The 19,022-nt window shown below is 41.1% G+C and overlaps 1 protein-coding gene across 1 annotated transcript in view; it reads right to left on the reverse strand.

Moving 5' to 3' along the window:
• The window catches only part of CARMIL3 (capping protein regulator and myosin 1 linker 3), a 3,552,770-nt gene that overhangs the window by 1,037,126 nt on the left and 2,496,622 nt on the right, over positions 1–19,022 (reverse strand). Inside the window, exon 10 of the mRNA XM_044058175.1 lies at positions 2,163–2,251. Coding sequence (XP_043914110.1) covers positions 2,163–2,251 — 89 coding nt within the window. The remainder of the gene's footprint in view (positions 1–2,162; positions 2,252–19,022) is intronic.

Consider the following 19,022-nt stretch of genomic DNA (forward strand, 5'->3'; position numbering starts at 1 on the left):
GGATTTTTAAAAAGGAACTTGAGAGAGTCAGGGACCCTGTAATATCTATCAGGTTTTCTGGGAGCAGGAGGTAAAGAGTCAGGGGCCAAGCTAGATTCCGAAAAGGCATCATCAACAATGTCTAGTACAGGAGGTATGGCTAAAGGCCTGTGCTGGGGCAGTAGTAAGAAATCCGTAAGCCTCTTTTTAGAATCAGAGAAATCCTGACTTTCCCAATGAAAATGCTCCCTGAGAGTATGCAAGGTTTCACCAAAAGAGAAATCCTCTGGGGGAGAAGCAGAGGGAATAGAGTCCTCAGCATCAGAATCCTCATAGGTAGATAAGGGTAAATCCTTGTCATCAGAGGAAACAGAAATTTCAGAATCCTGGTCAGAAGTATCATAAGCAAACTCAGTCCTAGGTCTCTTAGAGGGGGAAGACTGGCTTCCCCTGATTAAAGTAATAAGGTCTTCAGCCATTCTTATCATTTGTTTTTTAGGCATAGAGGCCTGACCATGCGGTCTGGGCATCAGTTTTCTAGGCATGGTTCGGGTTATAGCCCTTGAAGAAGAAGATGGCATTGGTTTAATACGCAAGTCAGTAGGCCTGAATACATCCTCAGAAGCCGGTGCCTGCACAGCGGCTCTGGACCCATCCAAGATAGAGACATCCGCAGGTTCCACAGTTGAAGCATCTTGCGGCATACCAGACTTCGAATGGGTCTCAGTAGATGCCTGCGAATCTGAAGTAGCAGGTATCAGGGGCTGTGAAAGCACCTCACCGAGTACCAGTGAACTGGTGACTGGCTTAGGAGAAACATTATTGGCAGCTTTAGACCTAGGCGCCTGTCTCTGTCATTATCTTTGCGCTTTTTCAGAATGTCAGTAGTTGGATGGCTTACCGAAGACATATCAGGATAATTGAAACGAGCACCAAAATATTTAGAAGCGAAAATATACTGACGATGGATAGTTCGTGTTTTAAATAAGGCACAAAACTGACAGCGAGATACGTCGTGGTCAGTGCCTAGGCAAGGAATGCAGTACAAATGAAAATCTTTATGAGGTATTTGCTTTCCACAAGTAATACAATTATTTACTTTTACTGACATCGGTTTAGAGCAAGAAAAAGTTTCCCCAGTGGGGTACTTAGCTTTTAGTTGAAGACTTCGGTTCTGAAACTCTAAAACGAAAATTCATAAGTCGGCTGACCGGCACTTGTGAACTGCTTCTGCTTCGGGCACCGCACGACAAGAAAGACTGATGTAATGGCGTCAGCTGCATGTTTTATACCCCTGACGACCTGACGTCACAGAAGAAGGGACAGCAACCGACGTAGGACCCAAGACTTTGTTTATCAGGCCGACTGAGGCTACTGCAAGTAGATAACCCAAATGTGATGACTGCAACAGTGAAACACGAAGAACACACACACACACACATATATATATATATATATATATATATATATATATATATATATATATATATATATAAAACCAAAGATGGTATTTAAATATGGGTCAAAATTAATATTTTAAACTTAATGACATGAGGGCTCAATGCTTAAATATACTACATACCTAAAGTTGAGGAAAACCTGATGTTATACTGCAGCCAAACATAATGGAAATCTGAGATGGAGAAAGAAAATAATATAATAATCTACTACTTTTATCAACATTCTCTTGATAACACTGTACCAAGAGAAAATCTGCAGTCGCTGAAAATAAAACAGTAATTAAAAACACAGAACAGTGATCCACTGGAAAAATGTGCCAGGACTAGAAAAAGTGCAAGAAAACAAAAGTTTAATATTAAAGTTTTCTTTTCTTGCTTAATTTTTTTTTTTTTTTTTTTAGTTCTGGCACATCTTTTTTTCTGATGTATCACTGTTCTGTGTTTTTGGTAGATAGCATTTTGTGAGAAACACTTTTTAATAACTGTACCTTCTTTATTAAATGTAGGAAAAGCCTGACTGCAGAAACATCAAGAGCACTAGTACTTACCTTCATATAGTAATATTCCTGATAAACAGCAACAAATAAAGAAACACAGCATGGTAAGATAAGAATAGAACCAAGCTCAGCTGATTGATAACAGGGAAAGAAAAATCATAAATCAGGTAGACCAACTAAGAAAAAAACGAATGAACAAGCAACAAAAAACTGACATCTCTCTTACGTTTTGAGTCCAGTATTCTCCAGAACCAGATACTCCAGGTTACTAGATTTACTGATTGTATGCAGGATCTGTTCAATTACATCTGCTCCCTAAAACAGAAAATTACATAATAAACCTTCCTATACACCATGCATATGATTTGTCTATTAGCAAAACTGGAGAAGCAACCAACAAGCTGAACTATACGTGGCTAATATCAGACAAAACGTTACAATTTTCTCAAGCTTTACCTTTAAGCTGAGTGAATTTCAACATGTTATATGACTACCCAGTGATACTAGATTATCTTAAATATGGGCATTTAGATTTAGTAAGCTTTATCATCTTAAAATAAAATTTCCATGCAGACGCACTGTAAATATGTTTAGTTCATAATATGACACAGTCTCATTTTCAAAGCTTATCTGCCTTTAGCAATCATTCTGAGCAGGAATTGCTCAGTGTGGCTAAAGCAACAAGAGTAAGAAAATATGATAACTTGATTTCTGCTTTTTAAGTGTGTGTGTGTGTGTGAGAGTGTGTGTGTGTGTGTGTGTGTGTGTGTGTGTGTGTGTGTGTGTGTGTGTGTGTGTGTGTGTGTGTGTGAGCAAAAGAAGAAAGAGAATACTAGAAGATGCATGCATGTTTATGACACTGATGTATGTTGTTAACAGAAAACATGGTGTTCTATCTTTTTAATGCATGCAAAGTGCAAATATGTATTTGCTACCCTTTGCCAGTGGAAAAGAGTAGAGGGTGTACATAAGAACAAAAGATAAAAAAAATCAACTTTTTATAAATGAGAGCAAAAAGAGATTTGATGAATAAAAAGGAACGGGACAGACTGTGGGTCAACTAATATAACAAGTGATGGATTTCCTGGTATGAACATACAGGAGGAGGTAGGATTTAAAACAAAAAATAGAATATGGCAAAATGATTGTGAAAGAAGGACCCCAGAACCACAAGACAGTTGTTAACAGATAAAGGAGTGTGCCCTGGGTAATTATAGGAACTGAGAAAAATATGAAAGGTGACATTTGATACAAGATGGGGCTTTGAGAGCAGCAGAAGAGAAACACACAGACTGAAAAAAGATGGAAGTAACCCCTCAGTTGTAAAACCAGTTACCGGCTAGGCAAGACTTCTACTCTATTCTAAAGTCTGGTATGGCGGCAGGTTTATATATCAAGAGGACATGTGTGTTGTTATTTAGACCGAATAGGCTGACTTTCCTTTAATTTGAGAATGCACTGCCTATTTTCATCCTACATGACTTATTAAACTTCAAACTATAATCAGTAGAAATATACAGTCATACATTTTACATCAAGAAGTGATCATCACAGGTGTACCGTAAAACATGCCAAATGATTCCTAGACACATCAAGAGCAACATTGATTTCCATCTGCACTTACTTTCAAATTAACTACAATGTCTTGTCTCAGGAATAAATTGTATGTTTGATCAAGAAGTTTACACTTTCACTTTCTCCAGCCTGTTTTTAATCCTTTTATAGATGAAACAAAAAGCTTTTCAAAGTTAACCTCAGTTAAATGGAACCACCTCCCAACCAATATAACAAAAATAAGTAACTGCAAAAAAGCTAGTAGACTATTTCATGGGCAATCTATTCTGCAAATGCTTCAGAGAAAATGGTTAACATGAGGTATACCCTTTACTCTGCAAATATTAGCTCTCTCCAAGGGCAACCTTTAAAAATAGACACAAATAAATTAAAGCTTTAAATACATACACTGAATCCCCTACCTTTGAAATATAAAGAGTTGACGTTCCCTTTCATCTTTTCCTGCTACTTAGCCCTCATGAAAGACCCCCACATACATCTGTTAAAATTCTTCTAAAAGTAAATTCACCAACTCTAGGTTGCCCAGAAGTAATAATCCCCTGTAAATCTTGAATGTCTACAGAATCCCCAAATTTAATACATATTGCCAATAAGTCTTTCAAAAACTATATATTACTTCTAACTTTTTATCTATTTTGTTAAAATAATTATATAGTGTGTCACAATTTCCCCTTATCATTTTTAGAATGCAACATATTAATTCATGTCTATTCTGTCTGCCCTCTATGCAGAGAAAGTGTTTATTAACTTTAATTCTGCCCTGTATTGATGTAACTCATGTTTTTATTGTTTCAGGTAAGGGTGGGAAAGGGTCCCTGGATCACTCTACTCACCCTGTTAACAAAGCTGAATGAATAGATGAATGAATGGATGGATGAATAAATTAATAAATAAATTAAACTAAAATAAAATAAACATTTTCTTAGAAATCAAGGATCTCTAGTCTGCTCATATCAAGTGTGTCCAGTCCACAGTGATCAGGGAACAGCTGGTGTATATGATCAGCTACAAACACCTCCTGCAAGCTGCAATTACCAAGAGGCAAGTAAATAGGTTTCCATCTTTGGAAGAAACAAATGCTGGATAAACAGCCAACCTTTGTTCTGTGCTTTGTTATACAGATTTGATAATTAAATATGTAATGTTTCATTTTAGTTATTTGTATGAGTGGCATCTTTTAAAAAAAACTGTACATAATGTGCTTGATAAAGTAATTAAAACAAACCGGTAGGCATACAGCACATATTCAAATTATTTGGCCTGGTCCTCTTCTATAAACACATCACACTGAATGAAGTTTGACAACCTTTATTAAACTTCCATAAACATAACTTTGTTAACCAATTTATTAATTACAACTGACACATAGTATAGTTGATATTAATCACAGCATAAACATTCATGTAATTTTAACTTGGACAGCGTGACCTCGCTCATCCTGACCCAGTAAGCAATTTAGATAGCGTGACCTCGCTCATCCTGACCCAGTAAGCAATTTAGATAGCATGACCTCGCTCATCCTGACCCAGTAAGCAGTGTCCATACCTCCACTCACTTGCTTTACTTATGAAGCAGTGTCCCACCACTCACTTCATTTACCACTTATTGAATCAAACATCCAACCAAATAAGCAGCATCCTTACCTCTGCTCGCTTATTTTACTTTTCAACCACCATTCAACTTTGCACTTTCCTTTCCCAACTCTTTGAAATGATCATCCAATGCCAGAGGGGAAACAGAAGGCGGCAAGTGTTCCCCTCTTCTCTACCCTACCCAGACTGATAAAATAAGCACAATCTTCACTACTCCACCAAAAAAGGGAAGGGAGGGCAGGTGGCAAATTCATGCCAAAATGTGATTCCTTACCCAGTTACACTTGCATAAACCCCTTAAGCCCCTCCTTATCCTTACCTCATTTCCTCCCAATCATCTCTCATTCCCACTTAACCCTTTCATCCTCCTACCCTCTTAATTCCCACTACTATATTTATCCAACCCCCACCTGAAGATGTCCCTAGACAAACTGGTTTGTTACCAAACCTCATTTGTCCTGGTCCCCTTCAATAGACACATCACACCGAATGATGTTTGATGACCTTTATTAAACTTCCATAAACATAACTTTGTTAACCAATATTAATTACAACTGACACATAGTATAGTTGATATTAATCACAGCATAAACATCCATGTAATGTTAACTAGGACAGCGTGACCTCGCTCATCCTGACCCAGTAAGCAGCATCCATGCTTCCACTCATGTACTTTACTTATGAAGCAGCGTGCCACCACTCATTTCATTTACCATATATTGAATTACACATCCAATCAAATAAGCAGTGTCCTTACCTCCGCTCGCTTATTTAACTTATGAAGCAGCATCCCATCACTCACTTCATTTACCATTTATTGAATTAAACATCCAACCAAATAAGCAGCATCCTTACTACCACTCGCTTATTTAACTTATCAAGCAGAATTCAGCTGCGTACTTTCCTTTCCCAACTCACTGAAATGAACATATAACACCAGAAGGGTAACAGAAGAGGGCAAGCCTGCCCCTCTTCTCTGCTCACCAGCCTGACCAGGCTGTTCCCCGTCTCTCCTACCAAACTTCCAACAACCTAACTGCCCATTAAAAGGCATTAAGTCAGACATCATTCAGTGTACTCCATCCTCTCTAAACAAACTGAATCCATGTCATCACCTCCCAAAGCCTTATCACATAAATAGCCAAAGTAGCCAATTGTTTAAACAGCTAAAATCAAACCACTAGTCCCTCTCCAATGCTAATGTAACAAACCATAATCTCATAACCTAGCATAACCTCTGTATATTAGCTAAATTCTCACTTACCTAACTACCAAGAGAAACTTGGTAATGATTCCCAGGTCATTACCTACCAACTGTACCACCAGAACACTAAACTGAATGCCACTCAAAACCACACAAGGACAATTGCATACCATCATGCCAAACTGCAACCCCATTTGCCGCCCAATGAATATAATAATGACCAAATGAGATTTCCTTTCAAAAATCAATTTAATAGCAATTCTGCATCACACCAACTATCCATTATAAGCAATAAGACATTTAAACAACCATCATAGCATTTTAGCAGCACGAACAACTCAACCCATACCACTGCCACATTAAACAAATGAAAATGAACCCTAATCCCCCACAACACCCTCTGAGCCTCCTATGTCAGATTAACATGAAACTCCAAATATTCAACATCCCCCCAATCATCCTTCCATCCAGCAAGCCACAAACCAGCATCCCCAAATTATGTCCCCCAACCCAATACCACATGCCACATTTGTCTGCAAATGCAATTTTCCATCAACATCCCTACCCATCTGCCAAAAGGCCATCCCACTGAAATGCCCCAAAAGGCACCACAATGGTAAAACAATGCACCATCTTACTAAACCTCACACAAAACTACTCAAGTAAACTGGCCGACATGCAACCTCAGGAGCCCAAAAAGCTGAATGTCCTTAATTCATTGCTTGTCCTTGGATTTATATTCAAGGCTTTCTTTTCCATTTGTTACCTTTGCATCTGGTAAGAAATTAAAACATGGCCCACATCTGCAAGGAATACCAAAATAATGCCTTGCTTAGGCTTTCTAATTTCAGAGTAGACAATGAAGCACCAGTTCCTCACATATCCTATGTACTGTCAAGTTACACATGTACCAAATCACCTCCTATCAGCCCGAAACATAATTCAAGTGGTACAAGTGAGAGTAGTTTTCAAGACCTTAACCTGGTATGTGACAGTAGCAGAACCCGCTTGAGGAATAAATTCATCTCCTAGAAGATAACTACCTTTTGGAACAACTCCCGTTTCATGTCAAATATTGCATTGGCCATCTACAAACACCATTTGAACACCTGGATGGATAATCAGAAATTTACCCCAGGTGTTCCTCCCATGTCTCCTTGGACAAGAGCAATAGGTGCTGCACTTGGGCAAAAAGGGCTGAACTTGGCTAACTCATAAGGTGCCCCAGAACCAATAGCCTAGTAATTTCCTATGATCATGTGAGTAGTGTGACTCCACCCCCACTTGCAGGAACCCCAGTCTCCCCTTAAATAATCCTCAACCCTGCTTTGCCCTGCCCCCAACATACCTCCTCCTCACTTACCCCTACACTACCCTAATCCTCACCAACTGTGATGTGCCTTAATGAGCACCGAATAAAGTAAGGTTACCAACTACCTCATTGTGCCCCACTCAAGCAACCGAAACATCCACCCCAGCAGAATCCATTACCTTTGAAATCCACTTCCATCAAGCCACTGACTGTTGCTCACTCTCTGCTCCCTCATCGGTGGCCTCATTGTGCACCACTGTAGTGATCGTAATATCCACTGCAACACCCTCCATCACCTTTGGGGTCTACTTCCTTAAGGTCACCGACCGACCTCAGATTGACGACTGAATGCCAACTCCATGATTCCCCATCTGCAAAAGAAATAAAAAAAAATGTAAATTCTCTGTACCCACATACACCAAAACTTCTTAAAGACTGCATCAGCTGCTGCCAAGGCTTACCTTGTTAATCAGCTACACAGCTACTACCCAACCCTTCATCCCTTATCCTCAGTAATATGGCACTGCCGTGTCCCTCCACAGATCCTTACACAGCCAGCGAAGGAACATACTGCTGCAAAACGGTTTTATGACACAAGTAGCAGTCATTGAACCTACACTTCTAAATGACCCTAGTAAAAAAGAAAATAAATCGAGCTTCTATTCGACTATGTTACACCTGTACACTGCGGATGAGGGGAAATTTAAATATCAAAATGCCTGGGTACTTTGTGATTTCATACAAAATCAGATACAGCCAAGTTAATTTCACAAAACAACCCTGACAACATTTCAGTAAACAAGCGCTACAACGATATCCACAGGCAGTCACTCCTACACAAAAATTACATATTCATCTTTAGAGAGTATGACCATAGCAGCTTCTCCCATGTGCTGCTTTGTTCCACAAGCGTCTCTAATGACATGTACCCAGCAACCAAATTAAGGTGCTTATCAATGAGTAAAAAACCATCATACCTCTCAAGTGTAGCTCATTTCGAGGAACATTCCTCATTTGGGTTCATAAAAGTGCATGTTCCTTAAATTCCACCTTGAAAAGTCTTTCATACATTCCAAGTTAAAGATTTTACTGAAAACAATGACACATAGAATTGAATCATATTATTTCATTAACTCGCCAATTCTACAAATAAACTCATCACTTTTTAACCATCCTATGAGCTTCCAGTTGTTAGTGAGTCATTACCAAGTATTCCAACTTTTACACCTTGTTCTAAATTATAAGTAGCAGCATTCCTGCCTCTTTAAGATGAGAGAGGAAACAATCAGGGTAAAGCTGAAACCCTTCCGTGCATCCACCAAAGCAGCAGATTACAGTGCCTGCCATGGCATCAGTGTCAAAGGGGAGGCTTACCTACCATAACCCCCCCATACCATTACTAAATTTACAAGAGGTTTTCGCTGAGAAGCATGCACTTAGTAATGGAACTCACTGCCAAAGCTGAAGTATGACATTGATACATGCAAACATATGGTGATAAAACTAGTATCTGTTCTATGAAACAGTCAAAAGGTTGCAGGTAGAGTAGAACTACCAGAAATATACCCAAAATTAGGGAATGACTACAGGCGCTGTCTACCTTTTGTGCTCAGCTCATGGAAGAAATTTCAGTGCAACGTCATTAACTCCCATTCACAAGGACTGCATGCCCCCTTCCCCATCCCCCAAAAAGTGCAAATTAAACATGCTTCAAATTCCCCAAGGAGATTTCCCTAACTGGAAAGATGAAATATCATTGACATGTCTTATACTACCACCTCCCACTACTTAACTCCACGCATCGATAAAAGTAAATACTTTGTAGAGTGTTAAAGCTCCCTAATTTCCCTACAGTTCTTGGAACTCAAACTTCTGAACTTCTATCCCTCCTCCACCCTCCAGCTGGGCTTCCTTAGGTCTTCCTTAACGCTTCTTTCCTGGTTTGCCAGTCATTGTATACATTCCGTGAAAATCTAAAACTGTTGACAGGTATGGGTGCATGTCTGCATGCCCAGATTAATCAGTTCATAGATCCATACAACCCCCCCTTTGAAAATATTCTAATAAAGGTTTCAGACTCTGCAGGTAGAAGAAAATGAGCAGAAGTCCACAGATTAGTACTGAGCTAACCACCCTTTTAGGTCATCTTAAGCCTAATCAGTTAAGCCCTGTGAGACTCAAACCTTGCACCGTGTTCGTAAAGCAAATATCCTAAACATTATACCAGGTGTTTTAGTTAGAAGATGCAAATACAACTAAATACAGGAAGGTAGTTTTCTTCTGTATGCTTCACTTACCCCACCTGCTGACCACATGGTTTCCTATGAATGTCGGTCTTTTTTTTTTTTTTTTTTTTTTGTCTAATGCTAGCTAGATTCATTGCAAGATAGTGATGGAGGTGTTCCACCCCCTACAGAAGTTTGATTGCAAGATAGCAATAGAGGTGTCACACTCCCTACAGGGAATGCAGCGTTTGCATTAGCACTCATGTTCTGAAGGGTATGAAGACTGAACTTGTCTGCCATTATTTCAAGCTCAAAAGACTTGACCCTAATCACCTTCCCTTAATATTAGAACATTCTGTGAAAATATGTACAGTTGAGATGTGTGATGTACTACACTCACTTTCTACTCACCAGAGCTGCCATAAAAAAAAGAATGGCGGAAATGGCCAGTTACCGCCTCCTAAAATCCAAGGTACTGAATGATTCAGTGAATGTGAAAGGGGGTTTATGTCCTGACACAGATGCAATTAGGTGCTGTTCTCAATACTATGTGCATGCTACCCTTACCTCGACTGCAGACAAACCCCAATGAGCATAGAAATCAGTGCAATTGTTAGGTTATGGTTTTAGCAACAAAAACAGAAGGGCACAGAAGTTGAAAAATTGTTAAAGAGTATGCAAACTGTTTGAAGGAACCGGACTTAACTGAATCATATATTTCTGAAATAAGAGAAATAAATGCATGGTTCTTACAGAGTAAGATCCCGCAAGGCAAAGATAATATGTAGAATGATTTTTTTTTTTGAGTAATTAAGTATAAAATTAAAGAGGAAATTGTAAGGCTACTTGAAAGAATGCCTTAGGTTTAAGACTGATGGGCTAAAAAAAGGAGGTAACCTGGGTACGAGCTGTGCCTACCATAACCCTCTCCGACGGCTGTTAAAGTCATACCATGCATGCACTCCTGAAAAGCATTCTTTGCGGGCAACTCACAACCTGTGAAACACATTCTGTCAACCCTCCCCCAACAAATCATAGCCATGGCAAAACTCCGGTCCCTCTGCAACAAGAAGACAATGACCCCAAATATGGACAACTGAAATACTGCCACCACCAACCCAGAAAGCCAAAGAACTATCGTTCGCATTAGAGTGCATCGTCTGACGGGCATGATGAAAAAGTGAAGTACAGTTGTGTACACTTACCATAAATGTAGATGTTCAAGTGTATTCACTGTTGCAGGTAGCCCTCAGCCGGGCTGAATATCAGTGTCTTGGGATTTCTGCGTCAGATGCTGTTGCTTCTTCCATGATGTCAGGTTGTCAGGGGTATAAAACATGCAGCCAACGCCATTACATTAGTTTTTCTTGCCCCACATGTAAGGTGCCCCCACAATAGGAAGCAGTTACATGGTATGGAACATCCCCAGCAAAAAGCAAATACACATGATATAAAGTATGCCAAACAAAAAAGGTAGATAAAAGTGAAGAGAAGTCAGGGGGCTGGAGGGAGGGAGGGTAACTAGGACTGCAACAGTGAAAACACTCAAACATCTACATTTATTGTAAGTGCACACAACTGTACTATGTTCTTTGTGTTTCACTATTGCAGTCATCACACTTGGGTTGATTCCCAAAGCTAAGGAAGGGTGGAGGCAGTTAAGGAGCATTAGGGCTAATAATGAGGCCCTGAAAGACTGCTGTGGCAAATCCAGCTCTGGATTTAGAAAAGAGAGGCAAGCGGTAATGCTTGGTGAAAGTATGTACAGAGCTCCAGGTTGCAGCTTCCAGGATGTCCCTAGTAGGGACTCCTCTGAGAAAAGCAGTAGATGTAGATGCAGCCCTGGTGGAATGTGTTCTTATCCCCTGTGGGGTAGGTTTTCCATGGTGCGTGTAGCAGAAATGGAGGCAATGTGCTATCCATTTGGAAATGGTTTGCTTTGAAATGGCCCTCCCCTCTGCTCCTACAGCAAAGCTGACTAGCAGCTGGTCAGATTTTCTGAGAGGCTTAGTCCTGTAGAGATAGAATCTAAGTGGTCTGTGCACATCCAGGGAAAGCAGTATCCTTTCCCCTTTATTCTGGGGATTAAGGAAAATGGTAGGCAAATGTATGGACTGGTTCAGAGCCACACTAGATACCACCTTGGGCATAAGTGATGGATTAGTCCTGAGGGAAACCCTGTCCCCATGGAAGATAATGAAGGGCTCCACAGCCATAAACGCCTGCAGTTCAGACACACTTCTTGCAGAAGTGATGGCTAGAAGTAAAGCTGTTTTCCAAGAAAGACATTTCAACTCTGCTGTAGCAGCTGGTTCAAAGGGGGGAAGAGTAAGTTTCTCCAATACAAAGATTAGGTCCCAGGCTGGAGTGGGAGCTCCCCAGTGAGGTCTTAAATTTTTGGCCCCTCTAAGAACTTGTTTTAGCAGTGGATGAGAGAAGAGGGGTGGCTCAGTATTGTAATGTGCTGATATGGCTGAAGCATGAATCTTAATTGATGAGAAAGACAGGCCCTTGTGGAGTATTTCTGTTAAATAATCTAGAATATGTGGTAAGATGGGCACCGTTGTGCCCACCCTTTGAGACTGGCTCCAGGAACAGTATCTTTTCCACTTTTCTGAATAGGATTTTCTAGTACTAGGCCTCCTTGCCTCAAGAATGACATCCAGCACCTGCTTACTGAGGGTTGCTAGAGGCGAGCTCAGGGGATTAGCCAGGCTGCAAGGTTCAGGGTTTGAAGCTGAGGGTACAGAATCTGGCTGGCCTGCTGCGACAGCAGGGAAGGAGACAGAGGCAGGTGCCATGGTTGTAGCACTGTCAGACTACGCAAAAGGGGGTACCAGTGCTGGCGTGGCCAGTCCGGTGCAATCATAATTGTCCTTGGCATGTCCTGTTTGATCTTTAGCAGGACCTTTGAGAGGAGAGGCAGAGGGGGTTGGCATAAACTGAGAGGCCTTCCCAGGTAAAGGACAGGGCATCCAATTTCCAAGCTTGGCAGTGGGGAGTTCTGGTGCAGTACTTTTTCAATTGGTGGTTCTGAGAGGAGGCAAACAGGTCTACCTCTGGAGTCCCCCATTTGTTCCTCAAGAGCTTGAATATTTTGGGTTCCAGTTTCCATTCGTGTGGGTCCATCAGATTTCTGCTTAAGTCGTCTGCCAGTGAATTTAGTTTGCCTAGCAGGAAATGAGCTTGTAGGTTCACTTGGTTGCTCAAGGCTGTGTTCCACAGAGCCATGACTAGTCTGCAAAGTCGGTAGGAATGGGTTCCCCCCTACTTGTTTATGTACCACATAACTGTGGTGTTGTCTGTCTTTACCAATAGTTGTCCTGGAAGAATAAGGTCTTTGAAGGCTGTCAGAGCATTCTGTACAGCTAACATTTCTTTTTGATTGATATGCAGGTGCATCTGTACTGGGTTCCATTTGCCCTGAATGTACTGCCCTGCCATGTGAGCCCCCCCATGCATAGTCTGATGAGTCTGTTATTAGGGTTTGGGCGGCAGGGGGTAGAGTGAAAGGGAGACCCTTGTTGTGGTTGCAGGCCTCTGCCCACCAAAGGAACTCTGCCCTTAGGCAAGGGATTATAGGAATCATTGTTTCCAGATCCTGAGAATGCTGACACCATAGACTTTTTAGATACCATTGAAGTTTCCTCATATGCAGTCTTGCATATGGAATTAACAGAATGCAAGAGGCCATGAACCCCAGGGCTTGCAGGATTTTCCTTGCAGATAGCTGGGTTTTTGTGGCCAGTAGGTTGAAGTAGGTTGTCAAATAAACTTGTTTCTCTGGAGTGAGGAACGCCATCTGGGAAGTTGTGTTCGAGCTTGCTCCCAGGAATATAATCTGTTGGCAGGGTACTAGGTGTGATTTCTTCTCATTGATGGTGTACCCCAGTGAGGTTAGAAGTCTCTTTACAAATGCCAGCTGCTGTAATAGCAAGTCCTGACTCTCTGCCTGAATCAGGCAATCATCCAAATATGGGAAAATCTGAATATTTCTCTGCCTGCAAAATGCAATGGCTGGAGCTAGGCACTTTGTGAATTCCCTGGGTGCAGTAGATAACCCAAAGGGAAGTGCAGAGAACTGAAGCGCAGGTATTTCCTGCAAGTCTTCCTTATTGGGATGTGCAAATAAGCTTCTTTTAAGTCTAGGGTTGCCAGCCAGGTATCCTTGGCTAGCATAGGAAGAAGCTGTTGAAGAGTTAGCATTTTGAATTTTGGAACCACCAGAAAGGTGTTGAGGATAGACAGGTCCAGGATAGGCTGCCAGGAGTTTTCTTTTCTGGGAACCAGGAACAGTCTTGAATAGAAACCTTGTCCCCTTTGTTCTGCTGGGACAGGTTGAATAGCCTTGATGCTGAGGAGAGAGAGAACTTGTTTTTGGGCCTCTGCCACTGGTTTGGGGGAGGTCTGGCCATCCACTTGGGGATGATAGAGAGTGGAATTGGAATCTGTATCCTAGGGAAACTATGTTTAAAACCCATTTGTCTTGGGTAATGAATTTGCAGTTTTCTGCATGCAGGGTGAGCTTTCCTCCTAAAGGTACAAGTAGTTGAGCAAGTCTTAGATGAGTTAAGGATAAGTCATTGTGCAATTTTTCCATTAGGGGGTGGCTTACTACTCCCTGCTTTGGAAGTAGGAGCCCCCCACTGTTTAGATCTGTGCATAGCCTGAGACTGAAGTCTTGGTGGTCTGCTATTCCTGGGTTTGGACTGAGAAGGCCTGGAAGGGACTGGAAAGGACCAGTTCTTTGAAGGCCAGTGCCTACTGAATCTAGGTGGCTGCACTTGTAAGAAATCTTTAACAGTTTGCATAGATTTAGCTTTTTCCTCCATTCTTTTGAGGACTTCTTCCGCTTTGTTGCCAAAAAGGCGGTCTTGGTTTAAGGGTGTATCCAGTAATTTAACCTTAACATGATCTGGCAAATTTTGTTCCTTAAGCCAAGCATGCCTTCTAAGTACAGACCCAGTGACAGCAGCCCTACAAGATGCTTCTAAAGTATCAAAATCCCATTGCAAAGTATCTTTACCAACTTGGTCAGCAGAATGCATTAACTCTTGTAAATCTTTGAGTCCAGCACAGTCAGGAATCAACATCATTTTCTGTTTAAGTAGTCCCATAATATGTTGCTGATACTTTTAACATATGAAACTGGCAATTTAAAGCAATAATGGCCAGAGTACTAGAGGTATATACCTTCTTACCCCATCTGTCTAAAGCCCTAGAATCCCTGTCAGAAGGGGTAGGATTCTTGGCAATAGTAGCCTTAATGCTTTTAGGTCCTTGGGAAATGGTCTCTGTATCCACAGTAGGATTCTTGAAGAGGAATTTGTGAGAGTCATATACTCTATAGTACCTGTCTGATTTCCTGGGAGATGGAGGCAAAGTGTCTGGGGTAAAGCTGGATTCCAGGAAAACATCATCTACAATCTCCAGAACAGGAGGGATAGCTAGAGGCCTGTGCTGAGGCAGGTTTAAGAATTAGCTAAGTCTCTTTTTGGACTGTGAATAGTCCTGGCTTTCCCAGCAGAAATGTTCCCTAACGGTATGCAAGGTTTCACCAAAAGAAAAATCCTCTGGAGGGGAAGGAGAGGGAATGGAATCCTCTGCATCAGAATCCTCATAAGTAGATAAGGGTAAATCCTGGTAGTCAAAAGGAATAGAGATATCAGATTCCTGATAAGAAAAATCAGAAGGAAAATCAGTTCTAGGACTCTTAGAGGGGGAAGGCTGGCTTCCCCTAATTAAGGTAATAACATCTTCAGCCATTCTAATCATTTATTTTTGAGACATGTGGGCCTGAGAATGTGCTTTGGTCGTCGGTTTTCTAGGCGTAGTGTGAGCTTTAGGCCTGAGGAATTCGGTATTTTTAGTTTGAAACAAAATTGTCGGTTTAATATGACAATCTGTAGGCCTGAATACACCCTCAGAAGCAGATGCCTGCACAGCGGCTCCGGACCCATCCAAGGTAGAGACATCCGCAGGTTCCATAGTCGGAGCATCACGCGGCATACTGGACTCCAAATGGGTCTCAGCAGAGGCCTGCAAATCTGTAGAAGCGGGTATCAGGGGCTGCGAAAGCGCCTCACTGAGTACTGGCGGACTGGCGACTAGCTTAACGGAAACGTTGTCGGCAGTTTTGGACCTATGTGGTCTGTCTCTGTCTTTATCCTTACGCTTTTTCAGAAGATTGGTAGTCGAATGGCTGAACGAAGCCATTTCGGAGTATGGAGATTGAGAACAAAAGTATTTAACTACAAAAATATCCCGACGACGAATAGTTCAGGTGTTGAACAAGGCACAAAACCGACAGCGAGGGACGTCGTGGTCTGGGCCTAAACAGGTGAAGCAGTAAGAATGAAAATCTCTATGAGGTAATTGCTTTCCACAGGCAAGACAATTATTAATTTTTTCTGACATCAGTTAAAGCAAGAAAAAAGGATCCCCAACGGGGTACTTATCTTTCTGAAGACTTCAGGTTTGAAACTCGAAAACAAAAATTTCAGAAGTCGGCCAACCAGCAATTGCAAACTGCTTCGGGCACCGCACGGCAAGAAAGACTGATGTAATGGCATTGGCTGCATGTTTTATACCCCTAACAACCTGACGTCACGGAAGAAGCGACAGCATCCGATGCAGAAATCCCAAGACTCTGGTATTCAGGCCGGCTGAGGGCTATCTGCAGGCAGATAACCCAGATATGATGACTGCAACAGTGAAACATGAAGAACATCTGCCTGTCATCACTGTTTCCTCGGACTTCAGTTACTTTAATGGTTTTAGTTTTACTAAGCAAAGACTTTTCATAAACTTACTAATGAAAGACGTTTCAGAAACCTCTAACCAAAGACTTTTCAGAAACTTACTAACTAAAGACTTTTCAAAAACATATTAATGAAAGACTTTTAGAAACTTACCAACACAACCAACAAGCTCTATAAATACTGCATTGACCCACCTTCAACATGCACCAGCCACAACCCCCCCTGAAAAAACACCAACCACAATTCCATGGAAAACAGACCAAAACATGAGGCAACTTTGGACACCCTGAAGATATACATGCCACAAGGCTTACCACCCCATTTACGAACCATCTCATCAGTAACCTGTCCAGTCCTCCACAACCAAATTCAACCAAAGAAAACAACTAATGCAGCAAGGCTGAAGCCGCGAATATCAAGCCCCTCTGCACTCCATCACCAATTATACTACAAGGTTAATCGATATAGAAGAGAGTGAGGGGAAAAAAAACATTACTCACCTCACCCTCATACCACTATTAACATGAGGCCTACCCACACCCCAAAAACCTACAGGCCATCTTGGACATTGTACTTGCAATAGCAAGTTCATGCCAAAATGTGATTTGTTACCCAGTTACACTTGCATAAACCCCTTAAGCCCCTCCCTACCCTTACCTCTTTTCCTCCCAATCATTTCTCATTCCCATGTAACCCTTTCATCCCCTACCCTCTTAATTCCCACCACTATATTTATCTAACCGCCACCTGGAGATGTCCCTGGACAAACTGGTTTGTTACCAACCCTCACTTTTCAGGATTCTTATTGTTTTATATCATACATGAAGACTAAAAACAATCATGCTGAAGCAATATGGACATGGAAAGGAATACAGATTTATAAATTTTACTGTAGTAAGTTACTTAGAGTTGCTTGATGCCAATTCATTGACCATGTCATGGGTAATGACTCTACAATTAAATTAACTTAAAAGATGGACCACTGTTACAGTAAAAGAAAACTAAACTGCAAAATCCCATTCTGATGAAGGAATCATGAAGAATAAAACATTCTACCAGTGATGGTGCTTCATCTACAGGTATGTGAATGCTGTAAGCAATTATATGGTAAAGGATTTTATCTATTCAAAAACATACAGATTGAGTGAACAGCCCTATTACCATGCCCATTGTAAATTCGGCATATCCCAATAGAAAGAAGTCTAGTCTCAAGTCTTCTTGAGTGACCAGACTTTTTCTGGATATGCTCCACTAGTAGAATAATAACAGACCTTACCTGCCACAGGAAGACGACAAAGACAAAGTCACAAATATCCGCCAACGTCACTGATAGTTGAGACTGGTACATCCCGCCCCCCCCCCCCCCACACACACACACACACACATGTACTTTTCAGTCAATCCTATACTAAATTAGAAATAAATACAAACCAAATCAGCTGGCTTTAGTTCATGCTGACTGGACAGCCCAATCAGTTTTGTAAAACAGAGTGATCTCAACAGTATTTCTGACTAAAGCTGAATTACTTTGTACCACTAATAGCAGTCTATGTCTTAAAAAAAATAAAAAACTTTATACACTACCATGTACTGCAAAACTTAGCCTTTTAATAAAATAAAAAAAACTCTCAATGCTGTGAGTGCCCATAGCTTAATGGAGATTCAGACTCTGCACAGAAGGTAAGCCCCTCAGACTTCTAAATTACAACAAAAAAGGAAGTGTAGACTTTGTACAGCAGGCATTCACCAGACTCTGAAACAACAACAAAATAAAATGCAGACTCTTGGGGATTCCTCAGTGCAGAAACTCCATTGTACTGTGTATGTGTTTACAGGCCATAACTCCGAACACCTAATGGTCAAACCATTATGTTCGAAGTTACAGAACTTCGACTACATAAAAAAAATAAAATAAAAAAACAACGGATAACAAAATAAATTGTTGTAAGCAGGGGGGCAAGCCCCCTTGCACCCCCACACCCCCTGCTACTTAAATATACCAACTCCGATATCGCACCACACTGAAGTGAATGGAAACCTCCGCTTATGGAGATTTCCATTCAAACGCTCAAACTTTTACAAATTTGAACGTATGGTCTCGACCATATGTGGTTTGAACTTGTAAAAGTTTGACTACGTGATAGGAACCCGCTTACAGGTATATCACATGTGCAATAGCTATCCAAGACTACCAAGAGTTGGGAGAAGACACTGAAATCCATTTATACAATGACATTATTTAGAAAAGTCCATTTTTTTCTTTACTAAAATAAAGTCATTATAACAGCAACAATCCTCAAATGCATGTGAATATAATGCAGCATTCCACTGCTAGCTTTGTTTAATCACTTGGACTTTGCTCTCATGATCAAACCACACCAGCCATGGGTAAATCCTGTGTTACCTACCCCCAGTTG

This window comes from Protopterus annectens, chromosome 16.part0 (genome assembly GCF_019279795.1).
Source record: "Protopterus annectens isolate FY-2018-M chromosome 16.part0, PAN1.0, whole genome shotgun sequence".
Classification (NCBI taxonomy): Eukaryota; Metazoa; Chordata; order Ceratodontiformes; family Protopteridae; genus Protopterus; species Protopterus annectens.